Source organism: Tripterygium wilfordii, chromosome 4 (genome assembly GCF_013401445.1).
Source record: "Tripterygium wilfordii isolate XIE 37 chromosome 4, ASM1340144v1, whole genome shotgun sequence".
In the NCBI taxonomy this organism is placed as follows: domain Eukaryota; kingdom Viridiplantae; phylum Streptophyta; class Magnoliopsida; order Celastrales; family Celastraceae; genus Tripterygium; species Tripterygium wilfordii.
Window position 1 is genome coordinate 2635758 of NC_052235.1, and position 21336 is coordinate 2657093.

General features: G+C 37.1%; 1 protein-coding gene across 1 annotated transcript; it reads right to left on the reverse strand.

Moving 5' to 3' along the window:
- Nucleotides 1-2207: 2207 nt before the first annotated feature.
- LOC119997092 (protein CTR9 homolog) lies at nt 2208-20845 on the reverse strand. The gene is made up of 24 exons (XM_038843891.1): nt 20505-20845; nt 20098-20164; nt 19723-19917; nt 18608-18708; nt 17668-17721; nt 17354-17470; nt 17170-17233; nt 16849-17063; nt 16028-16112; nt 14792-14892; nt 14587-14679; nt 13337-13405; nt 13115-13207; nt 12683-12946; nt 11587-11667; nt 11324-11482; nt 11006-11101; nt 9432-9533; nt 9193-9300; nt 8841-9065; nt 7551-7817; nt 7369-7440; nt 2953-3255; nt 2208-2662 (listed from the first exon to the last, which is right to left on the reverse strand). The coding sequence occupies exons 1-24, from the start codon at nt 20643-20645 to the stop codon at nt 2528-2530; spliced, it is 3207 nt and encodes a 1068-aa protein (XP_038699819.1). The 5' UTR covers nt 20646-20845; the 3' UTR covers nt 2208-2527.
- Nucleotides 20846-21336: the final 491 nt, after the last annotated feature.

Sequence of the window (21336 nt, forward strand, 5' to 3'; positions counted from 1 at the left end):
CTAGAAATGCCTGGTTCCCTCTCTCTCTCTCTCTCTCTCTCGGCTATAATGCAACCATTTCCTGCTCCAGTTGAGGCATTTTATCATTCTGAATTCTGGCTTTTCATGGAACTGAGTATTAGCCCAATACCCTTTACTGTACATGCTATTTTCTATTTTCTTTTTCAGTACAAGAATGACAGAAAACTGATGTGCCTTTTTTTTCTTTTTATTTTTTTTTTGTTGTATACGACTGAAGTGGAATTTGAACAATTATTGTGTGGAAACCTTCCTTTTATTTAATATTTATAGTATTTGTCCATGCAGATCTCCATAGATAGGTAACATATATATATTAGATACTTGTAGATGTGGGCTGAAAGATTCTTCAATGAATTTTTCAACACTACCTACCTTTATAGATTCTTCAATGGCTAGTACAAACCAACCACTAAATAAAAATTTAAAAAAAAGGGTGTGAATGAATGAGAACGATCATTGAATCAATGCTTGTTGTCAAAGTTGTTGGGCACTTATAATAACAACCCAAATCCCCAGTTCTACCCCGCTTTTCCCAACTTTAGTACAATGTAAATGATGCAAACCATCTTCAAGTTTGGCGATTGAGGTAGAAGAATAGGGGCAAGGAGGTAGTAAACAAACAGAGCACTAATCTGTGCATGTACTGAAGCTTCTGGTGAGGGGTGACTGGTGGGGTGTTGGTTAGAGGTTATTTTGGTCCAAAAGAGAGGTGCAGACTGCAGAGCAGAGAAGTGCCCTATTAATACACAGTTGAATAACTTTCGGCAGTAAAATGTCAGTAAATCAGTGGTAGTGGGGACGACAGCAGGCAGAAATATGAAATATCTCAGTCTGACTCTTTCTCTCTCTGTCTTGACTGTCAGTTCCTACCTCCATCAGGAACAAAAAAAGAAAAAGAAAACCTGTTCCGACCTTTTGAGTTTTGACACAAGCAAAAACATTAAAATAATATAAACCTTAACCTTCTTTATTACAAAAGATTATTATTCTGACATTTAAATCAGAGTTGCATGTGGGTTTCACAAGAGAATAAACACATGACAAAAGGATTCAATCAATCTTTGTTTAATCAGAATGCAACCTTGTCTTAATCATCTAAAACCCTAACTGATTCCGATGTGGATCTTTCTTTCTTCCTCTAATTCTCAACAAATTTGGGTCTATGCCAACTGCCAAGGTAATTTGTCATCATTAATGGTTAAAATAAAAGAGGAAAAATAGACCCAAAAAAAAAAGCAGAAGATATGGGAAAGAAAAGTTTGGAGTCCAGGCGATGACGAACAGAGGAAGAGACTGAGAAGAGTTGGTGGGATGGGCCTTGTAAATATTGGGCCGCCCTTGGCACTCGTAAGGATTGGGCCAAACTGCGTTTTGCTAGATTGGGCCGTACTTTGCACTAGTAAGGATTGGGCCGTACTGAGTCTTGCAATTGTAACTATTGGGCCATGCTTTGTAATACTAATAGGGTTAAGGCTTATTGTCACATGGACTACTTTGTTGTGGGCTGAGTTTCGCAAGTGGTTTGGTTCAGCTTGTTGTCATATGGGCTAGTTTACAATGGGCTTAGCTTTATTTGTTTGGTTAGGCCCATAGTTTTGGGCCTTCGTTGCAGCGGGGCCGAACTTTTGAGCTCTATAGAAACTTTTCCTTGTTTGGAGCGTTTAGATTCCCCCTGTTTTAGCATATTCATTTCAATTTGTGTCAGTTATTTATTACCAAATAAAGAAAATCTGAACCTCTTGCTTCACCCAAAAAATTTCCTCTGTAGTTTCTTCCATTCATAATCTGGAAATTACAATTCAAATTCAGGGTTTGTTACCCGGAATCGGCTCGACCCTGCTTGTGTAGAAAGAGATTGGGCTAACAATTCCAATCCACAGAATTAGGGCACAGTGTTGACCACGCAAAAAAAATATCAAATCTTGCTCCAAAGAAGATGTCTTGCGGAGCTAGCTCAAGATCTGTCCATAGAAATATACACAAATCACACTACTACAAATCTGTTCCCTGTTTAACGATGACAGTTGCTATTTCACAAAACGAATACCACTACAAATCTTTCAGCTTTATTGTAAACGGCACCACTGTGGCATCGCGACTAGAGAATCAAAGTGTACATCATTCAAGACTTCCCTAAACTCCTCCTGGTGGACTACCATCCATTCACCATTCTGCACCGCAACATTGCTCATATTTGAATTTGCAACTTTGATTAAAAATACCTTAAGGCAATTACACAAAATCATACTGTACATCATTAATTAAGCTACAGAAAATTCGAGATGTAAGCAAGTGAACCCCAACAAATTATGAAAAATACACTTGTAATATGAACAACATACGGAGGAATTCAACGTTTCATATCAACCATCATCGTCAAGAGCAGCATCTCCATTCAGCTTCCAGGAATGAAAATTGCGCTTCTATCATATAACTAGATGGAAGAGTTCAACATGTCTCCATCTTAACCCTCTCATCATCAAGAGTAGCATATCCATTCATCTTACTACTCTTCTCTGACTTCTTCATCACTCACCCTCAGCTCAGAAAAATCATCTATCATAGGCCTCTGTAATGGCTCGTCATCATCAGATTCTGACAATGCCCTCCTTCGTCGCTCAGCAGTTGACAAAGGCACAGTCTATGCATAAAAAAATGTTTGATCAGGAGTAAGAAAATAATCTTAGCCAGCAAAATCTGATAATATTCAATTGTCCCAAATTCCAGGCCAAAAGCAGTTTCAATTAATAAAGCAGAATATCGAGGGGAAAATTTCCAGAAACACTTTAACCAAAACAATAAAAAAATTTGTTCTGCAGTGTTCTTACTTGTAAGCTTTAAACATAAGCAGTATAAGTTGTAACCAAATTCAAGCTGACAGCACAACTTCAATCATTATTAAGGGAATTAAAAAAAATTAATAATTATCACCTCATCCTCAGCATCAGAATCTTCAAGCCCAGCTGCTGCAAGAAGGCCTTCGGTATTTTCTCCATCCCCATCATCATTCCCACGATTGTTCGGCTCCCTGTACGTCATGTCATCTTCCAATTCTTCATGATCATCCATCATTTCGGCTTCAGCCTCATCTGCATCATAATGTGACTTTGAATTCTTGTCCTTCTTTCTCCTCTTGCCACCTTTCCTTCTCCTCTTCTCACTATGCCCACCTTCATCATCAACATCAGACTTCTCCCTCCGCCTAGAGGCAGGCATGCTGCTCTTCCATTGCTCCTATATAAACCCAGGGCATGGGGAAAAGAAAAAGAGCATAAATTGCCAGTTCACAATCTATTTACTAAGCACTTACACAAAAGCACCTTAAAAGAAATATGAACGACGAGGATGAAGTTGGATATTCTCAAAAGCTTTTTCACATCAATTAGAATCCAATCCTCATGAAAAGTACAAGAATCTCAAATACACCTTAAGGTAAACACATCAATTCCCCTGCACAAATGAGCTATAGTCCAACAAGTACATTGCAAAGCGATCACTTTAAATTTTCTTTCATCCAGCTTTGCATATATATGTCTGCCATATTTATACAATTTTATTCTCCTTAAATTTGTCAATTGATTTTCTTCTTTTCAAATAAACAATTCAAAAAAAAAAACGCAAAAACTAAACGATCTATGGTAATGATTGCAAGGACAGATGGAGGGAAAAAGAGGGGGTAGATTGCAGTTTCCATCTTCAATTGAGAGCACAGAGGAAGGATTCCTTTGGAAGCCCTTGGTAAAGGATTTGAGAATGCTCTAAATTTTCTTTATTGATAATTGCCTAAAAACCACACTTTACATCAACTCTAATATATAGAAGACTAGACTTGATACTTACTTAATTGACATGGAGTACTTCATCTTGCTCATAATAACAATATATTACTATAAGGACTCAACACAAGTAAGGAAAGAAAATAATACCAGAATAAATACAATAAACTAAGTTGGTGACTTCTAAATAAAGATAATAACAAAATGACTCCAAATCTTGACAAATCCAGCAGCTTTGGCAGAGAAACAATTTTCAATTCATCATTCTCCTTTTCTTTAATAAGAACCTTTTCCTCAAGGTTCAATCTTGAAATCAATACACTTTGTTAAAATCTCGAACAAATTATGTTGAATAGAATGTAATACCCCAAATGAATGATTATCTTAATGGAGATTCGAGCAATGGGGTGCCTTGTAGGGGCATGTTCTCTTTTCCCTCCCGCAATCAACTTTCATCCTCCTATGAATCTGGCATATAAATTAATGTCCTTGCTCGTCCACTTACATAGCTTCATAAAGCCGTTCAACATTCTGTCATCTAAAGTCCTAAACTCCAAAGTCAAATGTTAACACAGCTTTTCCAGTAACATTTGCCGTCTTATTGGTTAGGCCATAGGCAACGGCGATAATGGTCTCATGAATAAAATGCATCACATTGAAACAAGAACCAGCATGCTTAGTAGCGTGCCGTGGGCCAGAGGAGTAGACAAACAGAAATCCAACACATTCTTTATGGTTGAGCCAAAATAATCATCAACCAGATGCATCTTGTAATGACTATAGTCGAGAACTCCTCAGTAGCAATTACCTTCATCACCATCTTCTTCTTCAGCCAGATATTCATCAAATAAGGGTGGTGATAATTCCCCCTCTTCATCATCTAACTCAGTTAACACCATGGATGATTCTTCCTCTTTTTCATCAACTGATGAATAACAATAGATATTAATCCCACAGGATTTCTCGTGTTTGCTTTCCTACTTACGAAAACTACTTTGATTCTCGCGCTTTGATATTTAAGCACAATGACTGATTATTATGGATCTCGAGATCTACATTTCCATTTATGAAGATCATCCACAAGCAATTTCAAAGATTTCTCAGATAACCTCTAAGGAATCCTTGGCAAATAGATTGACAGTTGGCTTCAAGTTTTTCAATCCTTTCTTTTTATCTCGCCCATTGAAACGATCAAACTTTCTTCTCTTAAGTAAATCATGGCTTCCTCCAGAGCTTGAAGGACCTCTTGATGAAAGCGTCAATGATGAAAGTCTAGAACTCTAGATTAAAAGGATTGAGACTTGTACAGGAACAAATATTCCATACAAGCTCTCGGGTGCGGATTTAAGAATGCTCTCAACTTCTTTATTGACAGGTACCTAAAACCAATGTCATATCAACCAATATATAAACTTGATATCAATCGACTTAGAGAACTGCATCTTTCTAATAATGACCTGATTTATTACCATAAGTACTCAACCCAACTACTAAGGAAAGAAAATAATACTATAACAATAAATAAAAACAAACTACGCCAATGACATCTGAATAAAGAAATTTAATAACGAAATGACTCCATATATCTACGAAACCGGTGATTCTGGAGGAGGACTGATATACGGTTTTCATCAAATTCTCCCATATCTACCAACACTAATCAGTCCTAATTCAAAAGTGGAGTAATTGACAAGACCGTGCCCATTAAATGGTCATACCAGCCCCTAAAATGATAAATCCCATGTGTATTGGCAGAATTCATGTAGCTCGATCTCCATTTGTCAAACCATGACAAATATACTTTACCTTAATGTATAGTGTGCAGCTTATACCGAAAGTGTATAGTAAATCTTATTTATCAGAGAAAGTGGCTAACCCTACTACACGACACCAGCGATATTGTTCTTGCCGGGAGTAAGCTTCTCTGCTTCAGTCTTTTGTTAGTTAGCTCTATCTTCAGTGTTCCGTGAAGGATCTTGACAAACGACATCTTTTTGGAGTATTGAGGTACAGAAAACTTCTGCTTTTAACTTGGATCTTCTTGCTCGGGCTGGAATGATCGATTGCAAAACCATGGCTACTCTGATGGCTGTTCACACTACGTTTATCTGGTAGACAGGTACCGGTGAGCCATTTAGTGATGTTGCCTTACATCCCTCTTTTGTTGGTGCTTATCAGTACCCTGTTCTTATGCAGCCTGATATTGCTTATAGTGTTGAGTCGTTGACACCTTTTGCCAATATTTACATGCACCTACTGAGTCTCATTTTCAAACAGTCAAACACATTTTATGCTATGCTCAAGGACCATTTCTTATGTCTTGGCCTCTGTTTCTGCTACTTCTCAATCGCTTATTGCCTATTCAGACACTTATTGTGAAGGGTGTTCGGACACATCGTTTCACATCAGGTTTTGCAATTTTTCTTGGTTAAAGTTTAATCTCTTGGAGTGCGAAACAACAAACCGTCTCTCATTCCAGTGCTTAGCCTGAATACAGTTCCCTTGACCCAACAGCCACCGAGCTCACATGGATCGCTGATCGCTGACCTTCTTCGCACATTGCATTGCCCTCTATCTTCTCGAGCAGTTACTCTTTGAAGTGATATATTTATTTCAAATCCAGTCCCACTCTATCACTCCAAGTATATTGCTTTGGACTATCACTACCTTTGTGAGCAGATTACTGATGGTGTCACAAAGGTGAAGCCCTGAGTGATCTATATATTTAGAAAAAAGCCTTTCTCAACCAAGATTTTACTTATTTCATAACAAGCACACCATGACTGGTGCAAGCCCTTTACTCGCTGCTAGCTTGAGGAGGGATATTAGGTAAACAACTCCAGTGCACAAGGCTCTCACAGTGGGTGGGGTTGAGGACAGACAGGATAATGCAGATCTTATTCCCACATATGTGGAGAAGCAGTTAAGGAAAATAGTTGTACCAGCTCCCAAAATGATAAATCCCATAAGTCTTGGCTTAATTCATGTAGCTAGATCTCCAATTGTCAAACCAAATAAAATATATTTTGTATAAATTTCGACTGTAGAGATTGTATGGAAAGATAATATTGTATATTGTCATACTTTTGAGGTTTGTATATCAATGAAAGTGGCCAACCCTACTACAGTTGTCTACCAATAAAGTTGTTTCCCTACAAACTCTCCACTGCCATAAACAGAGCATAAGCTAAAAGTGAAATTGTTAATTCAATAATTGCGCACTTCTATTACTGTCTTTCCTTTTGTTCTCAACCAAACAAACAAAGGAACAGCAAACTGACCTGTTCCAGATGTCTTTCCTTCTCTCTCACCGATCCTTGACTCAACTTACTCATCCTTACTACCAAAAAATGCGTTAACATCCAATCAACCTATCCCACGCCTCTTAGCTCCACACCATTAGTAAAGAAAAGGAGAAGGCAAAAATAACGTCCACACAATTATCTATTTCTTACATCATCAAAATATTCAAAGCGAGTGACAATCAAGGATACATTAATCATGCTAAGCTTAAAATTCCAGAAGCGACAGATGATCAAAAAGTTCTAATTTATGGTTGTTCATCAATTACCTTCACTCGCTCAAAGTGCTCTTCCTGCTGCTTCATTCGTTTTAGCTCATCCTCTTGTTTCCTTTTTTCCAACTATTTCCCCAAAAAGTAGCAAGTAATGAATTTTTGAAAAATAGACACTCTTATAAAAAATATCTACACTGAAGGTTGACAGTGTATTGACTAAGTTCAGATCAGCAAACCTGAAATTTCATTTGTTCTTCAGCCATACGGCGGGCTTCATCAGCCAATGCCAACTGACGGCTTACTTCTTGTTTATGCCTGATCTGCTGCTCCTCTCGCTCAGCCGCTTCTCGGTGAACTTTTGCAGCATCAAGTAAATGTTTGCAATACTCAACATGGGTGTTAATTTTCTTCTCATCAAACCCATGAATATGAAGATTGGAAGCGGCAGCCAACAAGCTAAATACACGAACAGCATTCTCCAATTCGTCAACTGTTGAACGCACCTGCAATATTACAATTCCAAACTCCAGATTAAAGGGCACAGAGGGAGAGAGAGAACTGAGTATATCTACTTTTTTTGTAGCAGGGAATCCATCCAAGACAAGGCCACATTGGACCGCATACTACATGGTAAACCCCGATACCCGCGTCCCATACGCACCCTGCTTACAAGACCTTTGGTCCATGACTAGAGTTGTAGTACATCTACTTCAATGTACTAAATGTAGCTTCCGGCAGATGAGTTGTAGTACCATTGAAGTATTATAAACAGATAATAAGTTATGAAAAAGTAACAATCAACAATGATTTCATGCATGATAGCTGCAGAATAAACCAACAGAAAAAAAATGTAGGCATGTAGCAGACATTTTTCATAAATGAAAAGAGACAAATGACATAATCAAAAAATGATACTGCCAACAGATACTGAAGAAAGTCTCATCCTGCTCATAGCGAACTACCAGTTATCCTCCATTATACAATTTAAACCACATCTTATCAGTAATCATGATTTTTGAAAACCTCAACCCACAATTCCCCCCTTCGTATTGCCATTGCAAAACAACTTGATCGATGATATCCCTTCTCCCCAATGCAATTATTAATATTTTAAGATGACCCCAGCATTTCCTCAAATGAACCATCTACCTTTGCAAGAAAGTCTTCATTTGTTTAACTCTTCCACTGTTCTACATCTTGAATATCAATTTCAACAAACTCTAACAATATTGTATACATTGAGGACACCGTATCATTGGATCTCCAGAGAAAAAAAAAGTTATAATGGTGTAATTAGAATGTTTATCACATGACATTCCAGAATTCTTACTTTGGAAGTATCAGAAATGTTATCATCCTCAGACTAAGTTATGGTACTGCACAACAATTCTTGTGCTATGTAAGCAATTTCCCTAAAATTAGATAGAATTACAGAGTCAGAGCCACTCATGGTAACAAAGAAAGTTTCAATAAAATGTAATAGGGAGGGACAATAAACGTTTAAAGAGGAAAGGTCTCCAAAATACCTCATCTACTGTCCTCTTTGGCTTTTGTAGGGTTGATGCGGCAAACTTCTGCATTGCAACACCTGCATCAAACCTCAGGGTGTAATTTGAAGGTGCCAAGTGGATGGCTCTTAGTAGAGTTTTCTTGCAATCTTGCCACTGCTCAGCTTCATAATGAGTACGAGCTATATAGAGGAGAATCTGAGAGTCCGTATTATAGTGAAACTTCCGCAAGCAGTTTTGATACTACAAGTAGTCAGCATCATAAAAATACGTAAGCAGTGATAAAAATAAATTGTCACAAACATACGCACACGCATGGAGTTGTGTGTTGGTGTTGATATGTCTCTATCTACAAGTTAGATGAACTCACCATCTTAACAGCCAATGCGAAATTTCCTTGGGCAAAATAAACATGGGCCAAATTTACCCACACATCTGGCAACTGCACAAAAATGTTTCCACTAGCAGCTTCTTGGACCTATAACATTTAAAAAATCAAGATATGCTTGTGTGCATGTATTTGGGTTGAGTAGTACAAGACACTTTGAAAATGTTTTACATTCACAGCCTATATAACAATAAGTGAATGACTAAGCTGTTAGTGGCTACCTGAGTAAAGATATCTTTTGAAACATCAAAATGACCTTTTTCTGCCAAGACCACTCCAGCGCCATTGGCAGCATATAGATTAGCTGTATGCTGAACCAGAACCTACATTAAGTCAGCATATTTATAGATCAGTATTAAGTATTGGCACCAAAATCCACAGCTGTCAAAGGTGAAAGCATAGGCACTCAGGCAATGCAAGGGCACCTAGAGCACCTTTTGAATCTCCAGGCAAGGCGCCTTCACTCGGGCACCGCCGAGGCATGCACCTCAGCACCTTGTGCCTCACCTCTGGGCAAGCGCCTATGTGTTTTTTTTGGGACTTTGTTTAGGCGCCTTTCTTAAGGAATAGGACATTTCTATTTTTAAGAGATTGCACTGGTCATGTAATAACTTCATTACATAATTAATTGAGTCACACTGGACCAATATAATAATTCAAAACACAGCTGATTTGGAGCTGGTTCATCTTCTAGCCTTCATTTTAAAACGAAAAACATATAGAAAACTGCAAGAGGCTCACTAGAACCTTGCCAACATAACAAGCTTAAAAAAAATCAAATGGCTCTTTTGGCCATTTTGTGGTTGTGGTATAAACTTGAACCTGGCTTTAATAAGGTTACTGTTTTATGTAAACAATGGACAGATTATTCAATGAAAGATTAATTGTCTCAATTCTGTCTTTTCTTTATCGTCAATGCATGCAATCCTCAATTCATCACACACCACTCAATGTACTGAAATTAGAAAACATGCCAATCTACTAAGGTAACAAAAGCAAACATGCCTAAGTCGACTTGGAAAAGGAAAAAAAGGTTTCAAAGTTTCATTTGTGAAACATTAATCATCTGCCCTCTATTTTCCACACCAATCCTATAAAAAAGAATAGTAATCATATAATTGTCCTCTTTCTTTTATCCGCAGCTCTATTGTTTGACAGAATTAAGAGGGGGAAATATGTATCTAATTTGTTTATAACCTGTTCAAGTGTCACAAGAAATCACACTTTTTTTGAAAATACAAAAGAACTTTATTAAGTGGCACAAAGGTAGTGCAACCCAAAGAGAAAGAACAAGGAAAAAGCCAGACAGAAAAGGCTACAAACTCAACAAAAAAATAAAAAAGTACTGTACGACGCCTAAACAGATCAGATTAGGATAAATCTAGAGAAATCTCCTCAAAGAACTGTGATTAGGATACATCTAAAGAAACCCCTCAAAGAAATTATTACAATATCTAGACAACTCACAAGAAATCACACTTCTACCACAGCTCTTCAATACTTTATGTTTTCTTTTTCATTGTATATTGTATGCATTCTTCACCAAAGTAGATATAAGCCTTATAACCTCAGTTCTTTTTTTGTAACTCCTTATAAGTTATAGCTCAATGTACATGTATGAAGCTAAAACTCTACAACAATTATTGGATCAAAACATCATATTAAGTACACAAGTTAACAAAATTTTGTTTTGGGATATAAATCCATAATCAGAAGGTATGGAAGCATTAGAAATTTGATAGAGATACAAACAATGATTAGTACAACAAAGCAACAAAGATAAAGAATATCATACTCGGGTATATAGCTCCTTTGATTTTTCCAAATGGGTAGCTTCCAACTTAGGATTTCTTTTCTCGTTGCGAAGTGCAGCAAAGTAGTTCCAGTTCCCCTTACCAATGTCAAAAACGCACATTGAATGTGGTGACATCCGACAATAAAAGCTTAAAAACTAAAATCAAACTAATGTTTGTAAAAAGTCAACCACAGGCCTAACACAATTTATTTTCCATTGGGCTTGGGCAGACATGACATGTTATTTGAAGTTGATATGGATGAAATACAAGATACCCCAATATAAATTAAATAAATAAGCAAGACACAACGTACGCACAAGACAGAGAGATGCATAAGAATCCTTCCCATCGGTTGCATCACTGGCAGCACGGAAGGTTTCTTTTGCTCTAACCCAATCATCACTTTTAAGCTCCAAGTCTCCAAGCATACATAATGCATTTGGGCACTTGTCATTCACCTTCAGAGCATCATTTACCTATGAAGAAATCAAAAGAAGGGGGTGGCACATTTTCATCAAAAAAGTGTAATGATAACAACCCTATTGAATGAAACATATGAGTCATAGAGTGTGATAACAACCAGTTCAATGCTCATCTGAAGATTATTTCTAGCTTTTGCAATGGCAGCAAGCCTCAAATAAGCATCTGCATAGTCTGGATACTGTAGAAAAGAAGGACAAATGCATCAAACAAGTCCAAATAATCCAGTATGGAAAAATAAGGATCATGCATGAAAGGTCAAACATCTCCCATTGGAATACGAATATGTAAACTGCAGCATAAAAAAGGGAAATTTCACAGATTAAACCAATAAGGAAAAAAATACTGAACTACATCTAATAGCAACATTCTTCCTCCGCTTTTATCTTAAGCATGCATTTACATCATAACATGTCTACTGCCAAAACTACGGCAATTTAATCCTTGAACACCTCTCAGGCACAATTACTCTATTCAGTATCTTCTCAATGAGCATCACTGCCCATGGATAGTGTTAGAATATATATAAATGATGTGAAATGCTCCAACCCAACAAGTTAATTTATGGGTTGAATGGCAAAGTAATTAATCGGTGGTCTTGGGTTTAAACCTTAACTTCCATAATTTAAACTCTCATTTGTAGTTGCCCCCAATTGTGGGCCTTTGTGTTGCCCAAGTGAGGGTCTTGTGTGAGAGTAGCCCTAGTGTTGGGCCTCATTTGTTGTGCACGTGTTGGGCCGTCGATTGTCCAATCCACACATAAGGGGGGTGCTAGAATATATATATATATATATATATATATATATATATATATATATATATATATATATATAAATGATGTGAAATGCCTCAACCCAACAAGTTATTTTATAGGGTTGAATGACAAAGTAACTAATCTTAACTGATAGTAATAGCCACGGTGGGCTAACAAACATCAAACTCTGACGTTTTAATTTACAATGCCCCCAGTTTTAATTTCATAACCAGTTGGAGAAGACAGATTTGTAAATGATAATTGTTTTCACATCCCAATACACCAAGTAAGAAATCCTCGTTCTTTCTTTATGTGATTGTATGGTATTTACACCTAGAGAGAGAGAGATAGGAAGAGCAGGAGGATATGGACAAATATGGTGGAGATCCTGCCCCCAACACAAGCATGAAACACACATGAGCGGGGTGCAACACATACATACCTTAAACAATATCAAGCGGTACAGTGTGCTAGCAGTTTCTGTGTTATGTAGTTGTTCAAGTAATCTTGCCAGATTAAATAATGGTGTGACTTTATTCCAAGGCAGTTCCAAGGAAAAACCAGCTTCCTCAAGTTGATGAAACAATTGCACGTCCTTGTATTGAATGGCAGACGCCGTTGCATCAACTTCAATCTTTGCTTTACCATCAAGTAGAGTAAGCCAAATGCCATCACCTAGAGCATCCTTGAAAGCTTGTAAAGCAGTCTGAAAATTGGGAAGGCATTAAAGCTATTTTCGTGGAAAGTTAATTTAATTTAATTTCCAGAAGACAAATACAACTCACAGTAATATAACAGATTAGCAAAGCTTTGGAGCTGTAATATAAAAAGAATCCCACAATGCATTGATTATATACAGAGGAATTGCACAAACCTCGTATTCTTCCCTTTCAAAGTGGAAAACTCCAACATTGTTAAGCACTTCTGTTGGCACTTCTTGACCTACCTTTTTCAGAAGACCACGTGCCTGTACCAGTACTTCAATTTTATTAAGAATATAAAACAATAATATGCAGAAGTCAATGAGACAGGGCTTCCATTGATTTCAAAAATCAATAATGACAATCAATAAAAGAGAGATATGGGCATTTCTTACCGTTTTGAAGGCATCTAGAGCAGCAACTGTGTCAGAAGAAATTAGCAATTCCCCCAAATCAAGAAACGCCTGCATTATAGTGCAGAATTAAAAAGGCAAAAGTAATAGCATATAGCTCACCGCACACATTCAATTGTTTATACTTAAATTCATAATATCCATGATGATGAATCACGCTAAAGATGCAAACCATAATACAAGAAAAAAAGTATATGTGGATCTTGAAATGATTCTATAAATTATATCCTACAGGTTCTTGGTACACAAAGTAGAACTTCTATAATTTTAAAGTTGCTATTTTACCTTCATAAGTTAATATAAGTAAAGAGTCATTGTCTTGTTTAATCATATAAAATCAAAGTTCAGCACAGCTAGACTCCCCATTCCTAAGAATTGACCGAGTTTAGACTGCTTGCTCTCCAAAGTTTGCAATGATTCATCAATTATAGCAAAACCAGGGCAGACAAATAAAATGTCCTTTAGCTAATAGCAGAACAAGTGTCTAGAAATTCTTTCTTATAATTTAGCCTTAAGGGAAAAACCAACAAGAGAACAAAACAATACATACTTAATAACCTACTTGTACATGATACTGGGTATTTTATCCCTTCATTCATTTTTGCATCGCCAGAATCAATTGTGTTCAATTAGAAATATATATGCATAGGAGAGTAAACGGTCGCACACAATCTTATTGGGAAAAACAGACTCGGGTTGAAGAGTGCTGATGTTATTTATGCAACAGTATGCATTTGCTTTCTCTGAAATACATTACACTTGAAAGAATACAGAGAACAAAATATAGAACTTGATCATAAATCCTTTGCCACTAGAGGATACAGCATGGAATAGAAGTATCACGAGAAAAGGTGACACATACTAGGGAGCAAAAAAGTTCACTATGTAGGAAGGTTAAAATTTACGCTTTCATTATCACTTAGAATGATACTTCTGCAGATTCATTGGGTCATTCCAGTAAGTTTTAAACAATTAAAAAGGTGGATCATATATTTCTGCCATGTTGCGGAACTATCAGCACAAGGCATCATCGTCATCTTTCTTTAATCCCAAACAATAAACCAATTTCAGCACCACAAAACAAAGATCGGATGAAACCACCATGATCCATGCACCAGCCAAGTCAACCACTGTTTCAGAGGAACACTTTTTTTTTGTCCCAATGCATAATCACAGGGACTCAGGGAGTCACGAGTGCAAACAGGAGAAATGTAAATGATATTATAAATTACCTGGGCATCACGCGGATCAACTTTTGTTGCCCTCCTCAAAAATTCACGAGCCTTCTCGATCTGCCCAAGCTGATCATATATGTGTGCGAGAACCTAAAACAAAGACATCATTTTCACATCAAAATTAAAATGCACTTAATGGGTCAAAGTGGAGCAGGTATGTCACTGAACATAAATCCCAATTCCATTTATTTTAGCCACATACTTTCAGGGTCTCACAATTCTCAGGGTAAACCTCCAAAACCTTCTCAAAGTTTAACAATGCGTTTTTTAAATCTCCCAAGTGCAGTAGCGTTTGTCCCAAACCTGTTGACAAACAATAATAAGTCATATATAGACTTGACAGTAGAACAAATACATAGCAACAGTACATAAATAATCATAATCGTGAAAATGTTTGTTATTGTTCTGGCTCTTCAATTGCATCAAACAATATAATGGATTGCCTAATAGCATAACTTCTTAGAAATGTTTATAAAAAATGAGCTCTTCGCCTAGTGGTAGCCTACTCCTTAGGACTTGAACCAGGAACCTCTCATGCTAATTAATAATAACAAATTTTTAAAAAATGACTTATTAAAAAAACAAAACCTAGAAATGTTTATGACACACAATGCGGTTGTACCACTCATGATTTGCAGGCATGGATAAAACTTATATGACATTTTCTGAATGGTGAAGCCTCAAGGAAATGCTCAGTGTTTGGTATTCGTGGGGTGCTCTCCTTAACCTGCTACTACAGAGATCTCAGCCTTAATAGTTGCTTTTGGCCATATTAGGCTGAGTGCTTTTGCTGGCTTTCTGAATTTGGTAATTTGGGTTTCTGTTATGGTAGGGATGCTTTTCTTTCTTTGTTGTCACTTGATAGATCATCTTGCTTGACTCTTGGCTCAACTTCTTGGAGCACACTGCTCAACTCCTCTCTTCAACTACCCCCCGGCAGCATCTCCCCCTATCTCTTCTTGCCACAATGAGTATTATGTTCTACTCCCAATCAATATTGTTGACGGCACTAGCACTCATGAATCTAAAACTTTTAGAGATTCAGAACAACCACAAGCGCTAAACAAATATCTTGAACATTACTTGCAAAAGCTGGTCATGGTCATGTATGAAGAGATTTCTCAGCGGGCTTCTCTGTAAAGGTTAACCAACTAATCAACCGAATCAAGGAGGAACATCCTCGTACTACAGTTTCAGGAAAGGATTAGCTCACATTCAAGACATTTAATCAGGAAGCCCTTCATGAATACTAACCACTTTCATTTTTACAGATTAATGAAAAAGAAAGGAAAGGAGGAAAGGGAGGGAAAAAAACTCAAAACTTCAAAATGTTATATTTATATTCCCCGATTGGGGAGTTTGAAGACGCAAAAACATGAGGCAAAGAATCGAAGAGCAAGGCATAAATGAAAAGGTGAAGATTGTTGTGTCTACTGACCATAATAAGGAAATACAAACTCATGAGGCTTATTGATTTCCTTGACGGATGCATTATAATATGCCTTAGCCTTTTCAAAGTCTCCCTGCAGTCAATGAGAAATGAAATTGCTAACATCAGCAGCCAAAACTAGCAAAAAAAACATAGTGGTCACTTAAAATATCCATTGGAAGCTTACAAGTAATCCAGGACGAAAAGAATATAAAAGTCATGAAATGGGAGAATGGTATCTTCTACACCAACAAATAAGATAACATGTTCAATATTTTTCTCAAATAGCTTGCTTAACATTATCACATATAACAAATTGTTACTAGGACAATCAAGAATGCACAAATCGTTACTAGGACAATCAAGAATGCCCTATAATACGATCAGACTTGAGCCAGTAGGCATGATCACCGTTATGGCCTTCTCTGTCTGACAAAAACAAGGTGCAAATCTAAAATGAAGCCACAAAAACATCCCTTGAATCAGATAACACGGTAGATATAAAGTGGCATGTTAAAAAGATTATGCAGTAAAAATGATGATGAAAAAGATATGAAGGTAAGTCATCCCAATATCCCATTAACAGTCTGGTGATTATTCAAAAGGTGATGGCCCCTGATGGACGAGGACAGATCAGGTACAGGAGATAAAAAGTCATTTGAGACTGCACCCCCCACCCCACCCCCAAAAAAAATAGAGAGAAAGATTGTATACTTTGGCAACTTATGAATGAAAAAAATTCCAAATGCAACCTTTCATTTATGTTGGCAAACAGTAACAGACAAGAAAAGGTCAGTATTGTGCTGAGCAAAAAAGGCAATGTGTCAGACCTTGCTATGATAAGATCGTGCTAAGTTGTAGTAGGAATGTGACTTTGTTGGTCCATGATTGGTAGCAGATAGAGCAGTTTCAGTGAGTTGCTCAACTAAGAAATGTTGACCCGTGAAGAAAAAGTGATTGGCAAGATAATTCAGAGACATAGCACAGTAGGGGTATATCTCAAAAGCTCTTTGCATCTTTTCCATTCCTGACCTTATTCCACCAGCTGTGCAAAAAACACAGCAGGATGATAAGTATAACAAAGCAAACAATGGTTTAACGTAAAAAGTATGCATCATTATAAAATAAATACACATGGTAATGCAAATCACCTTCGTTTGTTTGCAGATCCAAAATAGCAAGTGCGACAAGAGCCTCAACATTTTCTGGGTTTAACTGCAGTTAAGGAATTAGGGAAATCAATAGACAAATCATAATTACCTTGCAGCAGCTGCAGTTGATTCACATGAACTCCGTACATCAGAAAGAAATGGTAAATGCTACTTGGCTACTTGCCTGCAAAACCCGCAGAAATGCCTGCCGTGCTTTTTCGAATTGACCCAACTTATAACGACAAAAACCTATGCCAAGTCTCATAACTCCAGGACCATTAGGATGTACTAGCAAGGCCCTCTCACAGAAAGTAAAAAATAAAGGTCAACAGAAATATCAAATGCATACTTGTAGCAGAAAATAAATTTTATGCATAGAAATTGCTATTCAAGGCCCGTACTCATATTAAGACACGCAACTCCATATGTTGAAAAGGTACACACTGCTTCCTACACACTGCTTCCTAATGGAATAGATTAAAGATGAAAATAACCAACCTTATACAACTCCAAAGATTCAGAATAATGTCCACGATTGAACTCAACACATGCCTGCAGATATCCAGGACAAGCTATTAGCTGTAAAGAGAAGAAAATCTAATCTACAAATGGAACATCAGGCGCTGATTTAGTCTTCAAGGTCTACTTACACTGATCAGATATCTCTTTATACAAATTTAAAGAGTGTTTCAAGGCAACACAGAAACTTTATTCCAGTAGCAGATATAAAAAAATCTCTGTTATCAACCCCCATGCCTCTTTCTAAGCTTTTGCATCAGTGGATTTGCTATTGACAGTTTATTTGTGTTACGCATGGAGCTCTCTCATCATATATAGAGAGAAAAATATGGTAAATCGTGCCAGTATCTGAAGAGCATATAAATTTTATGGCTACTGAAGAACGTACAAAATTTATGATGACAGGCAAAAAAAGTCTGTGAATTCAATTGTCCATATCACCCCAGATGAGAAAATCCAAAACACAAATTTGCATTTCCATCATTTAACTAATGAAAGGTGCTAGAATATGGTATAAATGATGTGAAATTCCCCAAACCAAATTATGGAAGGTGTTAGAGTATGTATAAATTATGTGAAATGCTTCAGCCCAATAAGTTAACTTGTTGGTCTGGGGCATTTTACATCATTTATACCATATTCTAAGACATTGAACCGCTTTTTTCTTCCCTTTGTATAGTCCATGCTATCAGCTAAGAAAGAATGCTAATATTCACCACCCAAATAACAGTGTTAAAGGTCCATATCACATTCAGATTTTCCTAGTCCAATTACAGTGATTGGCAAACATCATATACCATCCAAGGTCTCCTAGCGTATGATGTTTACCAATGACATTATCAAGGTGGACAATATCCTCACAAACGACCACAATAACAGAGACTGCAATAGTTAACTTCAAAAAAAATTAACAACATACCTGACCCAAGAGAGCAGGTACATTGTCACGATCTCCTTCCAATACAATCTTAAACGCAGAAGATGCCTGTTCTATGTCACCTTTTGCTAGTAAAAGCTGACCTGCAAGCAGTAGACATGCCTTGAAATTGTGAGAATTCCAGCGATGCAGCATTCCAAGTATCAGCCATCTAATAATGAGTTTGGCAGTCCAGATTCTTCTTTAAGTACCCATTCAAGAATGATATTAATATCAACTTTTACAGTTGAGAAATAACCACAAAAATCAGTAAGTTCCGGAATCCCAAATGTAGTTTTGAACATATAGGAATTTTTAGCAGCTTCTTGTACACAGCACTCAGTAATCAAAGTAAATAAACACTAGGTAAATCCACAACCAGAAAGTTGCACCACACATGATGTCCAACATATTAAACTACAACAATTGAGCCAGTAGCATAGCTATTGAGATACATTATTGATATACTACTAGTCAAGCATCAAATGGCAAAGCTCTAAGCAGATATTTTTAGGACCTCTTCAGACCCTTTTCTGAAATGAAGGTTCACAATTAGATTTTGAAAATTTGATAGAACAAAGTCATCAGCAACTTTAGGAAGTAAAATATGTTGCCCGAAAAGAATAATCAATCAAATAAGAAAATACCACCAAATGAAGCAAAATTATATACAAACAGAAGCCTCAATGACACAATAACCCGAAAACTTAATAAGGACTAAGGAGACTTATTCTACAGCTACACAGAGATCACACGGCGCAGTTGCTAGACTGTCAACATGGAAAAGTATGTGAACTGCTAAATGGGTCTAAAGGTCATCCTGAACATACCCACAACAAAATTAACACACAAAAATACCACACTAAGCAGTTGTACGTCAGCTAAGAACCAAAACTTGCTATGGAGCTGATAAAAGGAGAGCAACAACTTTGTCAAATATCCACAGGAAAAAATAAAAAATGGTGATTAATTGATGAGATTTTTAAAAGCTTGTTTTGTGCACACTTTCAAGCTCAGTGCTGCCTTACTCCCTGGCACCATCTTGGTGCATTTCAATAAGATTAACTTTCTCCATTCAGGGAAAAAAAGAAAAGGTTCAGTAGAGCCATTATGTGCACCTTTCCCAACCCAAGTAGACGGCTCGTGCATGTCGATTCTTGATGCTTTATTGTAGTATTGTGTTGCCAAAATAAAATGTTCCTCTTTTTCTCTCTGTTTCGTCTCAATTTTTCCAAGGTAGGAATAGTAAGCCCCCAATGCATTTAAAATGGCAATTCTCTCATATCTAACATCAGCATAATACTCATCAATGTCTGCAAAAAAGGAACCCTTGCAATCAAAACATGTAAGATATTAAGTGATTACAGGAAAAGGCATAACAAAAAATCATCAACACAAACACATAGGTAACACAAAACCTTCAAAATCATTTTCTTTTTGAAAGAATATGTGATAATACTTGAAAAAGTGGCAAGTCGGGAGATAAGAGTTACCAGGACCAGAACCCTCCTCCAAAATTTGGCGAAATTGTTCGGTTTTTCCTTGTTTGAAGTACTCCCTCTGCATCGTATTAATATAAAGAACTTGCACCATGTCACTAAATAAAGCAGCAGAACAAAAAAAAAATGACACATGAAATTTGGCAGCAGATATGTAACAGAAAAATTATTCTCCCCACAATCCACAGCATTGACCACTGACTTAACCCCGAGGAATTGAAGTTAACCTCTTGCTCAAATTTACTTTCAACAAGTACTGAAACATGCCCTAGAATTCCTAACATCCAAATAACAGATGCAATAAATTCCTAACCTCTAAATTAACGTGAAAGGAGTTGTGAATAAGTCACTCAACAATTAAATTGGACAAGCAAATTGAAAAAACAGGAGAGAAAATAAACCGCAATGATGAGCCAGAGATCGAGAGGGGCTTGCTCGGCCTTGAGAATGTCGAGTATGTCGGAAGCATCCTTTGGGAGCTGATCCAGGACCACCCGAACTTCTTCCTCCGAATTCTGCACAGGAATGTAAACGCACGCCATTGACAGACAATCCCCGCAGAACGGCCGCTCAAGTACTACAGAATAACACGAAGAAACCCTAGCTAGATCGCTGGTTCTTTTGTAAGGTGTTGGTACTGATACAATGAACCAACAAATTCAGTAAAAGCCAGCCAAGATCATAAAACCAAAAACGGAGCAGATGTTTCCTCTCCTAGCGTTACACGGAGAGAAGTTTGTAATTTTGCAGAAATAATCTCCTTTTTTTTAATATTTGTGTATATGGTATGAGATTTCGTGATATTGTGCTTTTATCTCTTTTTTAAAAATTTCTCTTATACATGGCCCACGAAGTGCATCCAATACCTTGAGGTCATACGGGCGACCCATTATTCCCTTTACTTTTAGTTTGATCTCTTGTTTAATCTCTACTTGCACAAAACAATATTCCCTTTGGGGCTTGCCCGTTTAGGGACGGTTGGGTTCGTCTCAAACACCTCCCAACATTTGATTGTTTGAAGCGTTCAGAACCGTTGGTACAAACATTTTTCAATACCTCCCAACCTAAACGGACAAACCCTTGATGTTTTTTTGAATATATATTTATTTTTGTCAAGTCTTGCCTAAATATAAAATATTTATAATTAAGGGAGAATTATGTATCTTTTTGCTTATATAAACACCGTGTATGCAATGGTGGAGTCACATGGGGCTATGCAATGGTGGAGTCACT

Coding starts and splice junctions, on each gene's coding strand:
- LOC119997092 (XM_038843891.1), bottom strand. CDS start 20,645: ATGGCGTGCGTTTACATTCCTGTGCAGAATTCGGAGGAAGAAGTTCGG. Junction 17,471..17,667: donor AATCTTTGGAGTTGTATAAG/GTTGGTTATTTT, acceptor ACTTTCTGTGAG/AGGGCCTTGCTAGTACATCC. Junction 2,663..2,952: donor ATTCTGATGCTGAGGATGAG/GTGATAATTATT, acceptor TTTTATGCATAG/ACTGTGCCTTTGTCAACTGC.